The 13202-nt window shown below is 37.4% G+C and overlaps 2 protein-coding genes across 2 annotated transcripts in view; one reads left to right on the top strand and one right to left on the bottom strand.

Annotated features, from left to right (window-relative positions):
* Positions 1 to 6332, top strand: part of LOC124171788 (uridine 5'-monophosphate synthase) — a 53890-nt gene extending 47558 nt beyond the window's left edge. The window contains exon 7 of the mRNA XM_046551110.1: positions 5874 to 6332. Coding sequence (XP_046407066.1) covers positions 5874 to 6172 — 299 coding nt within the window. The 3' untranslated portion in view covers positions 6173 to 6332. The remainder of the gene's footprint in view (positions 1 to 5873) is intronic.
* Positions 6333 to 10021: 3689 nt separating this feature from the next.
* On the bottom strand, positions 10022 to 13169 carry LOC124171772 (zinc finger protein 865-like). Its single transcript, XM_046551097.1, has 2 exons — positions 12443 to 13169; positions 10022 to 12359 (listed from the first exon to the last, which is right to left on the bottom strand). Exon 2 carries the CDS (start codon positions 12197 to 12199, stop codon positions 11012 to 11014), a length of 1188 nt encoding a protein of 395 aa, XP_046407053.1. The 5' UTR covers positions 12200 to 12359; positions 12443 to 13169; the 3' UTR covers positions 10022 to 11011.
* Positions 13170 to 13202: the final 33 nt, after the last annotated feature.

Genomic DNA, 13202 nt, shown 5'->3' with positions numbered 1-13202 from the left:
AAAACATGACATCATCGGACCGTGACGTCACGGGATGGTATCCACTGATGACAGACTGAGGAAGTGGATAGAAAATCGGTCTATGCAAGGGCTCAAATGCAAATTTGGAGAAAATAATTGCTGTTTTAACCTCAAACGGCAAATTGTGAATATTTGCCGAGGCATTGTTGAAACAAATAAAGGGGATTGTTTGGGGACATTTGGAAAAATTAAACGAAAATAAGTTGATTGCAGATTGTCGTCTACGTTACACACCTACATCATTTGCTTGATGTAACAAGTGTATTGCAGCATCAATACTCAATAGAAAAGCGTAAGAAAACCATATAAATCGTGTACAGTGCCCTGTAGCTCAAATATATCTTATTTTCTCCCCGGAGAAGGTTTTTACTTGTGTCCCAATGGACCAAAATAGGAGAAGAAAGTGGTTGATGACCTATAGAATGGAGTTAAATACTTTATCTACCTTGTCAACGGGATATTTCTCAACGGAAGTGCACTCTTGAATCATGGTTACCGAAGGGTTTTATTGAAACACCAGATTTTCACGTATGGCCACCTTTAGGATGTATCACTTATTTCACTTTGTAAACAACCCTAAAAATGTACCTATGAGTCTGTTTATTGTAGGATTAAATGTTTAGGTAGGTGGCTATTTATGAGAATAAATACTGATTACGATTAAAACACGGTGAAAAATAAGGAATATACGAGAAATATGAGGCTTTTAGTAAGGTAAACTCAATATGTATTACTGTGATACCCAATACGTCCGCTGCATGTCAATGCAAAACCTAGTGTAGACTCTTTTTTTGCCGTGGATCTCGGTTCAAAAACAGGAAATCGAGTAAATGCAGTGTGCATAGTACTTGAAATTTATTTTCGTGTCCATCAAATACTTTTTAATACCTTTTAACGGTTATTTGGATCTCAAATCCAGCCGATTGGGAAAACTATGTAAGCTCTGATTGCTAGGTAACTAAGTAAACACAAAAGATGAATTTTCAGCTGGCAATGGTTCTATTAAATCTTACTGGGTAATAAGTAAAGAAATATTTAAAAAAGTTTGTATTATAATTTTTATTAATCGTATAATTATATACCTACTTGCTTCTACTCCACACATCGCTGTAGTTACGAAGTAATCACTGTTTTTTTTCAGAAAATCATCCTCCATAAAGGAGTCCACCAAAAGTAAACTGTTGTATTGTGCATTCTTAAATCCTTCTTAGGGCAGGCGCGCACTAGAGCGACCACGACCTGTGGCACACGACCAGTTTTAGCATTGCAACAAATGGAGCAACGCGCACTAGGCCAAGTGTGACTCGTTGGTTGGACCCGAGTCGTCCGACCAAAATTTTTGAATTTGGTCGTCTCCGACTCAGCGGTCGTTGCGGCCAGAAATTACACATTTTGTAATGGCGCGCCGTGCACTGACTCCGACCCGAGCATACGGACTGAGCAAGTGGACGGTGAATGTGTTTTGCTATCATGGGTGTGGTCATGCTCTGGTCGGAAGGTGTGGGACAGAGATCTGTCGTGGTTGTGCTAGTGCACGCCTGCCCTCAAGTCATTTTGTCCTTTAATGAATTACTACAAAGCTCGACAATGATTTTTACTATGATATCTTGCTTTAAGGCTCTACCGCTCTACTCTCTTAGCGAATTGAATGGTGTACCATACGATGACATCAGAAGGCATTTCAGATCACGTGACTTAATGCCATATTTGAGCACTTTTAATTAGCATCTAATAACGTTTGTGGAGTAATAGGAGAGTTTTGGCTTATATATTTGGACTCGTGAGAAAATTGTCTTTTCAATGAGACTTACTAGTATGATGAACGAATTTCATGCATGTTCCCCATTGTGATGCAGTGTTGCATTCTGCAGGATAACCGTAATCCTCGATGCCTTGCATACAGTCCGGCTGGCAAGAGTCGTCCGATGGCAGCACAAAAGAAGGAGCAGAGAACCCTTCGCCAGCACAGTTCGCTGTCGATCACTGCCCCAAAATGCACCTCACACCCTCGCCCAGTCATAAAATGTTTTCACGTGCATATGAAGCATCGAAACAAGCCTTAACTACCAAAATAAACTCTTTCTTCGAATCTCCAAAACAAGGGATTCTTCCTTTAGGTCCTTCATGCTCGTTGTCCCTTGCAGCTCCTTTCTTTCCCGAACCTTTTTGTTTACAAGTGATGTAGGCATTTTGCTTTCTTACCTGGCAACCGTGCACTCTACCCCGAACTAGACCTCTCTGCCTGTCATCAGACAACTCTCGGCAGCTTTACTTTAGGTTTATCAACTTACGAACAAGGTCTTGAAACATCTATTTCGTATATTGAGGACTTACTGTATTCAGGAAGATATCAAACCTCGATTGCATCATGCCACATTCATTATTGAGAAACTGAAATGAATTTTCTTGTTTTTTCATATTGGCACATAATTTAATCGCGTATATTATGCAGTTTTTTCGACGATTCCTATAATAAACGTTCTTACGAACTTCCGGTTTTTCAGTCCCGTGAACCTCATAATAACGAGTCTACTGTAACATTTATCCTTAATTTTACAACTTGATCACTTTGAAGGCCTTGAGGCTTACTTTTCAATGTCAAAAAAGATTTTAAAAAATTGGGGGGGGATGTAAATGTTATAAATTTGGCACTCCATGTATGATATTCTATTTATTGATGTAGTGTTTGTATTGACTTAAATCATTTGTTTTCTGGCAATGATTTTCCCGCCATTTTAAATGTTTTTTTTATATTTGTACTAGCTGACCCGGCGAACTTTGTACCGCCTAACATTCAATGAACTTATAGTTTAGTTGCCCCATTTATAAATAAAGAGCGGCTGTAACGTTTTAATCATACTTGATTTTTTATAAATTAAATGAGAAAATATTGATGAGATAAAAATTATACGCATTCAGTTGTTGGCTATTTTGGTTATTAACCGTAAAAAAATGTTTTTAGGTCTAAGTCCGTAGCGTAAACTTGGCTCGTTCACGGGGTAGGTTAACGCAACGCTAGACTGACGCATGACTGATGGTCAATATAGTGTAAAGGCCTGGTTACACGGTGCATTAACCCGTACGGGTTAATGTCTAAATGTATGAACGTGAGAATGAACGGAAAAATTCACCGCGTAACCACCCCAAAATGTACAAATGCATGAACGCGTGAACGGAAAATAGAACCTGTTCTAATTTCGTTCATGCATTCGCACAAGTTGATAACAGAGCCACCTGGTGGGAAACGACACTTTTAGTTGTCATCTGCAGGGCTATTCCACGGCCGTCTTGGCTATTCAGTAGCTCTTTACGCGTATTTGTCCATTTGTACTGTATCGTAAGTGCTTGAATCCTACCACAAACTCACCATTTGCATCTACACTAACTCTATTCGTAACTCTATTCGTATAGATTATCCCTGTATGTATGCCGGACATACCAAGTTTATGCCTATGGTATCTGGTTGTATTATGCCGGAACAAAACAATCGATGAGGTTGTCACAGAGTTTTCAACACGACATTTGTGAAATACAACGGCTATCATACGACTTATAGAACACATTTAAACATAATTAATATCTTACGAATTAACGACAATTCTACCTTTTATACATCCGAGGTGGGAATGCGCTGGCCCACCACAAAAATACGACTCACATTACGCAAGTTCATAAATCGACAATACCTCTAAACCAACATCTTTTCCATCAACAGCAAATATCTTCTTAACTTTATAACCGTCCCGGACAAAAGTAGAACAAAGTATTAAAAATATCTACTCTCATACATCATCTACACTCAGTGAAACAGATGACAGAAAAATGTCTAGTAAACACGGCTTAAAAAAAAGATGCGTCTACAAATTTTCGGCCTAAGTATTAACTTTGATAATGGTTTGAAATAAATAGAGTACTATTGAGATATAGCATTAAGCGAGCGATAACGATAAATATTAAATATAAATAAATATTACTGGCACGAAATGAAACAACTTCGGCAACTACGATGAAAACCACTGTTTACACGGCAGCGCAAATATATTACCAGTATGTGAAATTTCCTGGTCCAACAGGAAACAACGAAAAGGGAATTATTTTCTGATAGGTATCGTCTGCTTCCTACCTAATGATACTGTTTTCACATTTAAATTTTGCGCACTGTAAAGGGAATAAACAAAAACTAAACGCCTCGCGTTACGAGAAAATGTGTGAAAACTTGTGCGAACGCATGTACCGTGTAACCGCTCATTCATGCTCCTCGTTCACGCAAACGTCCATGAATTCAGACATGCAAACAGACACGCATTCATACATTAACCCGTACGGGTTAATGCACCGTGTAACCAGGCCTTAAGAAAAGCCCCTATGAAGCAGCATTCGTATGAAATGACTTTATAGTATCCAGTAGCCAGTTATAGTATCTCTGTTTGGAAAAAATGCGCTGCGTAAACGTGCTGCATGCGTAAACGCACCACGGTGCGCCCTACACATTCGGGTTTAATGTCTTCTGATAAACAACAGTTTTTGTTTTGTTATCAGGCGCAAGATAAAGCGAATTAAGCTAAATAAAAATAACGAAGCGAAGCAGGGACGCAGCGAGGGGGATTTTTGGGGGTTAAAACCCCCCCCAAAAGCTCAAGAAATCTTTTTATAAAACATTTGGTTATTAATATTAGGGTGACAGATGAGTCACAAAATATTTAATTGTTCACACAGCCGCAAAACCTACCATTTTGAACCTTTCATCCTAAAAAATGTCTAGGGAGGGCCCCCACACCTCTCGCTTACCTTGGCGAGTTTTCTATACCCTACAGACCCGCCAGTATTAGCTGCGCCTATCCTTAATTCCTAGCTGCGCCCTTGAAGCGAAGGAAGAAATACAGCGGATGGTTTACAGACTCGTAAACATACCACATATTATTTACCATGAGAAAATAATGGGTTTTCACTGACACATGAGAACAAACATCACAAAAACTGAAAGACTGACCATGCGATTTGTAAATCGTTATCACGAATGCAACACGAATTGGAAATTGAATACGTTTAAGCTCAGAAGGGCATATAAGTTGGATCATGGAATCTTCGGATTGAGAACTTCCTCATCTTTGAATTTTCCTTTGAGTATAGTGGCGTGAATCACTTTCATTATCAGTTTTTTTAATAACCAAATACGTTCCATTGGATAGTTTTGGTTGGTTTAGGTTTCGAAAGATCATGAACACAGAGCCTACCTTTAGCTGTAAATCGTGCCGTGGTAAGCCAGGTTCATCCAAGGACTTTAAATATTCAGATAGATAGTTGGTGACTTCGTCTTCGTTTATTACAAAGTTGAAAGATTTGAATTCATGCAGAGTACACGGACATTACTGATAATCAACAATTGCTTGGAGATTTGTTTACACACACGGTAGTTATGTGTTTGTTGACAACTCAATTCGAGCTGAGCTTACCTCTAATTCAATTATTTAATACTATTTTAATATTACTTTAATATATTTAACATGTTTGAACATTTAAATTTTTTTTAATATTGCTAAAAAGATCAGTCAATACATTAGTAAAAACGAAAAAAAAATCTTATTTTTTTGACCGTCTTAACAATCAACTCCTAAAAACATAAATCTCTAAGATAAAGTTGAATTTTTTTTTGTGAACTTTTCCTATTTTTTAATGTCCTATATGTTATCCGGAGCTGAGACGAATCTAAAGTGCCTAATGTCACTAAAATCGGTGCAGCCGTTCTCGAGTTATAAGTGTTCTAACTAACACGATTTTCGGCTTTCTTTTATATATATAGATTACATTATTATGTACTTAAAATATGCTATTTAAAACCATTTCTCATGCAGAAACTGTCAGCATTGCTGAAACACACTCCACTTTTGTTGCTGGCTTGGTGTCTCAAAGTGATGTGACGACAACCCTGCCAGGCTTAATTCAACTTACACCTGGGGTGAGGCTGAGCAGTGGAACATCTGATGGAATGGGCCAACAATGGGTTACTCCTGAGGAAGCAGTATTAAAACGTGGGGCTGATGTTGTTGTAGTTGGAAGAGGTATTACTGAATCTCAAAATATCAAAGAAGCTGCTAAACTATATCAAAGCAAACTTTGGGCAGCTTACCAAACAAGGGTTCGATCTGGGTAGTTGAGGAATGGAGCAGAAGGATTAAATGGAACATTTTATTTTGATAAGACTAACCATTTCATCAAAAGCTATTTTACTATGGATCTTTTTAATTGTTTTGTGATGATGGAGAGTAAAAGACTTATGGTTAATAATAAATAAATCTTGTAAGAAATGTTAAGGTGAATATTTTCATTATTCATACCTTCAATGCAGATGGCTTCTAAAGGATTGGTTTCTGGTGAATGTCAGGTGGCCTCTTTAGTGTTAATAAAGTCTTATGGCATGATTTGCTTTGAGATAGACTTGTGGATCTTGGATGGATGATAAGTCCAGATCCGCCAAATTTACCTTCACATTTTTAACCATTTGAGACATTGAGCTGAATTTTAAAATACTGGTAGTCCTGTGGGATTTCAAAATCCCTATTTCACATGCCTATATCTGATGCTTTCCTTGAAGGGAATGCTTGAGAAAACTTATATGAGAGAATGGTTGAAAGGGGACGGTGAAAAAATTAAGTAATTTTATGCTATTTTTAACTTTTCTTGATTTTTTTACTGTATATTACGTAGAACTGAGATAGAAATCCCTGGAAATTTCAACCCTTCAGGTGTTAGACAACCAGAAATAAAAGACATGGGATTTAAATGATGGCAAAGATTTTTTCCACGGAAATAAACCAGGCTTACGTTCCCACACAACATCAACTGCAGTGATAACTGACACTTACATAAATAAACTTACACAGGAAGACCCGGAAAAGTCATATCTAAAGAGAAAATGGATACTCGATCTAGAGTTGGCATGTATATGATAAACAGTAAGGAGAGGAAAGGATGGGAAAACCTAGCACATGAAAACAAGGAGAGGGCAAGAGAGCTTGAAAGATGGAAGGAGGAGGAACCATGAATGAGGTAGAGTATGGCTGTGGTCTTTTACCAGTAAAGGGTGGACGATAATATGGCAGGAATGGAAAATCTGTGCTGGGTCAAAACAATAGAGGGCTGAGAGTGATAAATAGAGGAAGAGGGAAATGAGTTCTAAGAAGTAAACGTACTGCAGGTGTGGAGAGCGTGAAGGTTAAGTGGTAGGGCAACAATTTTTTTCCGGAGGGAGATTTTTAAAAGTATATATTCTTTTCAATGAATGAAAGTGTGCGGAAGAACAATGGTACAACTGTTTTCTTCAAAAATATCCTCCCTGATAAAACTTCTTTGAAGCCAAAAAATGCCTATAACAGACTCACATAGAGGATGAAATTTAGATTTTCTTTCGTCCCTTCTAATGCAAATAACCTACACTTTAAATAAATCCTTTTCCACCGAAAACTTGTGGGAAGATGCCGGAGGCGTTTTACAAGAACTTTTTCAAATCGGAACAACACAATACTGCACCATATTTCTAACAAAAAAACCACAACTGTAGGCAACAGCAGTACCTAACAATGACAAACATTCAGTCTCCTATGCTCCCATGCTGAGTGTGCTACCCCAAGCCATGGTCATCCCACAACCAACTCAGGTTGTTATGGTCGCATGACTCTGTGATGTTTGTGCTCTACTCGTCCAGTGATCCTGGAAACTTGTCGCTAGTGAAATTGAGTACTTCTGCCATGTCTTTCTTTTAAGTTTCCACCTTTGCATTTTCTGAAAGCTAGGTTACAAACTACATGCAAAATAGGTGCCATTTCATTGCTTGAATATGTTCCTAAACTTCCACCTCCACAAAGGTAGTGTAAAATGACCGGGATGTGCCAGGTAGCATAATGAGATTACCTCATTGGTACCTCATCTTGAATAAGGATCATTGGTAAATAATGACTACTAGTGAAAAATGGACTGAACTTGGATGAGACGACTTTTTCAAAGAATCATTATTGAATGCACTGGAAATCTAAAGGAATCCATTTTCCTCCTTAAGATCTATGTCTCCATATAACATTTATGCACCAGAGTGACTGGAGCGTCAATTCTGTTTCCAACACTTTCATTACAATGCTATCATCTGAAAATTAATTTAAGGGATTAAAACATAGGCAATGTCACCAAGTCCAAGGACTTAAATAATCTTTCAATTATGATTTTGTCGTAGAGTAGGTGAACATATTAGAGCGCCAGTGGGATGGCCAACTTAAAAAGTTAAAAAGAATGAAACTACATCAGTGGTTCAAATTACTTACATGACATTATGGTGCATTTGTGCGAAAGTTCCACAGAGAAAAAATCATTCGCCTTGACCGGGATTCGAACCCGGATCCCCCGATTTCCGGTCGAGTGCTTTAGCCAGTTAAGCTACCGAGGCGTCATTCTTTCCTGTGGATATTTTCGGACACTACCGGACAAGATGTAGCTGGACTGCTGAGCATATGATGCCACAAGCAGTCCAAATCGTGCGCACAGTGCCACAACCGGAGAGCAGGCCCAGACATAGAACACAAAGAGGTGTTCGCTCTAGACTAATTTAAAGTATACCGGGACTTTAAAGTCCCGGTATACTTTAAAAAAAATGGTACATTTGTGTTATTCATGAAAGGTTACCTTTAGAGAATATACTGGCTGTTCTGTTTCTTATTATATAGTATCACAGTTCTTGGCCAGGTAGCTGGTGTTGCTTGAATGGACACAATTATTAAACAATTTGGAATTCTTTTTTATCATAATTCATTGTCAATTTGAATTTTCATGTATTTAAACATCCATCAACGACAAAGATTATCTCCTTAGGAAGGCTTAGGTTACACTGCATTAATGAATGTGACTAGATGTATGATTAAACATTGTGGGCTGATATATAAAGATATTTTATGGCATGAACTCCATACATCAATAATAATATGGCAGAACTCTGCAAATAAAAATGGGTGAAAATACATAGGTTTGGAATAGGTAGTACCTATAAAAAAATGCTTCAATTTTTTTTTTAAATCCAGAATGGTAGGAAATTGAAAAAAATATTATATATGCACACAAGCAAAAATATGAAAATAGGTAGATATGGAAATGGAGTATAGCTACACTCATCAGAAGTTTTTTCCCTTCATAAGAAATTGCCCCTAAAAAGATCCTCTGAGATTCTGGTGTAGAACGGGAAAGCCTGAATGCAAATGTTATCCTGACGGATGATGTCATAGAAATAATCATGGAAGCACTTCAAAGACACAATGTGGTGGAAATATTCAAACGTGCGACCAAGATAGTGGAACTCCTAAAGAAATCAAGCTGCTTAGTTATCTGAACATATGTTCTGGGTAGTTAAACAAAAAGAGTGCAGTTCTTGGCTAGATTTTACAAAAAGAAAACAAAATTATAACACAAGGGGTACCGAGGGGCCAAGAGCAAATAAAACTAAATTATAACCAAAAAAATAATGATGAAAGAGGGCTCTTGTTTTCCAAAGATAATTGAAGAGGCCAGAAAATTAAAGAATAACTATATTAACTGAGAAGGCAGTTACATACCATTTAGCTGTCTTCTTAGTTTTATATTATGTACACTTGCTCGAACTGAATGAACTTGATTGTTTTACATCATCCATAATTGATGATGCACCTCACATTACAGGGCAGGTATATACGAAAAAGAACTATTTTGGGGGTAATAATTAGGATACAAACTGGAGGTCAGCACAATTTTGTCCAGAGGTATACTGGAAACAGGAAACCAAACTCTTTAAATGACTCTAAAATCACCAGTCTTCATACACAAGACTGAAAAACACTGATGCAAAAAAATCAAAATGAGTGTAGCATTTGTTTAGCATAGTCATATAAACTGAAGTGCAGTATTAGAGCTAATAGAATGAAAGACCCAGAATGTTCATTGCTCAGACATTGAGAGACCTTAGCTTTAAAATAACTGGATGAGAAAATAAAAAATTATGGCATTTATTGATGCTACAAACAACAGCACCACAGACAAAGCTTTACTGTACAATCTGAAAGTATACATAGCTCTAAATCTTATTTCAGCAAGCATATATCATATGGAAAATAGTCAATCAAGATCAATCATGATCTTGAAAGTTTCATATAAGTTATCTCAACACACAATAAAGAATGACTCAGTTTTGAACTTAAAAAACATTTACAGGAAGGAACTTCAAGCTTAATAAGTGTGATAGTGTATGCATCTCAGATTAGTCATCTATTAAGCAGATATGCCTAAAGGGAAGCATAGTTGCATTAATCAGGGTTGGCTACGTGGAATGTAAATTATAGGATCCCTAAAGGTTAAACTATACTCCTAGACTTTTTCCCACATTATGCCATTTTTTCATAAAATTCTAGATAAGATACTTTAGCCCCATAGAAATGTTTATGCTAGCAAAAAAATATTTTACAATATATGTCACCATAATGTTTTTCTAATGAATGTGGGAGAAATTGGCCATCTGTGAGACTGATCATTTGTGCATAAAGCATAAATAATATTTTATGTAAAAGAATACAACTTACAAAACCATTTTATCAACGTCCAAAAACTATGAGAGCATACATGTATGGCAAAGATGTTGTTTGGTTAGTAAAAATTAAAAAATACCCTTGGTGATGGAAAAGTTCAAAAAGCACCAAATGTTTTACTAAGTTCTTCAATTAGATACTCAAATAATATTAACAAATAACATTGACAAACACAATAACAATTGTAAAATAAATAATTGTAGCAATCTTGCACAGGTACTACTGGGAGGCAAAGCCATCCGATTTTCTCAACAAAGTTTTCTATCCATGCTCATACCAACTCGTAAAAAAAATTCAAAATCCTCAACAGCATCTAATTACAATTACACAGTCCCTCAGCTTTTTTCTTATCGCTTGATTGAATGAGACATAATTGGAAGTATCTTGTTCATGATAAATTAAGTTAGTATGGGAAGAGTAACACCATCTGGCATCAAAGCAACAGCTGTTACAGGAGTCATTGTTCCCACAGATACCATATTTGCTATGGAAGCCAATGATGCCATTGATGGTAAATCATTATTATCCAAAGCCTGCTGCTGAACTAACATTGTGCTAACATTATGGGCAGGTGATATTCCAGCAGCAGCCATTTGTTGGCTTAGTTCAGCCTTCACCCTTTTAGCAATGTGGGTCTGCATGTGCTTTCTCAAATGATCCTTTCTGTAAAATGCCTTACTGCACTCAGGACATACTTGCCCCTTCTCCCCTGAATGAATGATGAAGTGCCGAGAAAGGTGCTCATTACGTTTGAATGCTTTCAGACATACAGTGCATATATATGGCCTGTCTGGATTGTGTCCCTGTTTGTGACGATCCAAATGCTCTTTTCTTTTAAGTCCAGCACCACAAATATCACATATGAACCGCCTCTCTACCTTATGGCCAATTATATGCTGCTCAAGAAGTTCTTGTTCAGGGTATGCCATGTGACATTCGGGACAACAAAACAAAGTAGACCCATCCAGAGCAGTAGTAAGTCTAATTTCTCCAGCACGAGCTCTTCTGTCACCATATTTCTTTTTCTTCTTCTTCTTTTTTTTTAACTGAAGGGCCAAAGCTTGTGAAACCAAGTTACTGGCCTCAATGTCGGACGATCCCAACTCTTTTTTAACACCCTCAACCGTTGAGTATTTCAAAAAATGCTGTAAGGTAATGGGAAGGGTGGAAGAAGGTAAGCGAGATAAATAGTCTGCTACAGTGGTCCCAGGAACAGCAAGGCTTTGCCAAGACGTAGAAATAACAGGAGCATACGTTTTGATGCTTTCTTCATTGCTTGTGTCCACGAGACCATCTGTTGTCTTCTCTTCTTCATTTCTCTTATCTTCTTTCCCGTTTTTACCGACATCTCCGTTATCACAGCCCCCCCCTGCACCACCGCCAGGGTTCACGGTGCCAAGCTGTACATCAGGAATAGTAAGCACAGTTTGTGCTTGCCCATTACCAACCAAGGTTTGTGAATTTTGTTCAAGGGACTGACAGTAAGATACACTGGCCTGGCTGATAGGCACTTGAACAATGGTGCCGTCAGAAAAGTGAGTTCCCAACACTTGAGACATTTCATACTTTGTTTGGGCCATGACCATTTGGAAACATGCGAAGTAAGTATTGTATCACTAACCCTGAATAGACATATCCAAATGATTGATAATGAATAGATAATGACTATTTCCAAGGTACGAAACTTAATCCCACTGAGACCTAACATTTGGAAAAAGGTGATGATAGCGGGGACCACTGCCACTCCTGCAATTTCAAAAGTAGCGCTTACCGTAGGCCACAAAGTTAATCAAAGTAATCCCGCTCACAGTTTTTTCAATTTTACTCACCATACAATCCAGCACGATGTTTTCAGCATGTTGATCGACGTCGCCAATACTTAAAAGAGTCGGCGAAGTTAATTCATCAGTTCTTCCATCATCTGATCGTAGGAATTCTGATTAATTAAAATCAGCACGTTCAGAAATTTAAGACCTGCTTAAAAGTTAACTCTATTATATAAAGCTACAAGTATTAAGTATGTCTCTCAATAGTATAATATGAATGTAACATGACAATAACGCGTAATTCTAAAGATGGGCGCCTGAGGCCTAATACTAATCGAATAAAATTTTACGCTTTCCATTTTCTATCAATCAAAATCACGCTAACTCCATGCTGCCATTGTTTTGCTAAGGAGAAATTCGGGTGAAAAGTTTGACAAGACAAAATGTAAACACCCAGTGCTATGCAACACTCACTTGTTTATTAGAAAAATCGTTCACGTTCTTTGAATGAGTATTAACCAAGATTAAATTTATTGCTTTATATCAAATACCTTTAATTTGTGTCAACAAGCATAGAAAAAGCTCGATTTACATATGCAACCGATGAAATCCCTTCATTGCATTCGATAACGACCAAGAAAAAAAATTTAACTTTACTTCCTTTATACGACTCGTCGAGATAACTTTCCAAAATATTAATTCCACCTATGTTAACGGATTTTTACAAAAACGACCACACGGCGCTACCAAAAAATGTATCACAAAATTCTACATAATCGTAACGTAACGACGTACAGTGAAACATTTCTTTACAATCGTGGAA

Source organism: Ischnura elegans, chromosome 1 (genome assembly GCF_921293095.1).
Source record: "Ischnura elegans chromosome 1, ioIscEleg1.1, whole genome shotgun sequence".
Taxonomy (NCBI): Eukaryota; Metazoa; Arthropoda; class Insecta; order Odonata; family Coenagrionidae; genus Ischnura; species Ischnura elegans.
The sequence above is the reverse complement of the archived record's forward strand: the minus strand, read 5'-3'. Positions and strand labels throughout refer to the sequence as shown.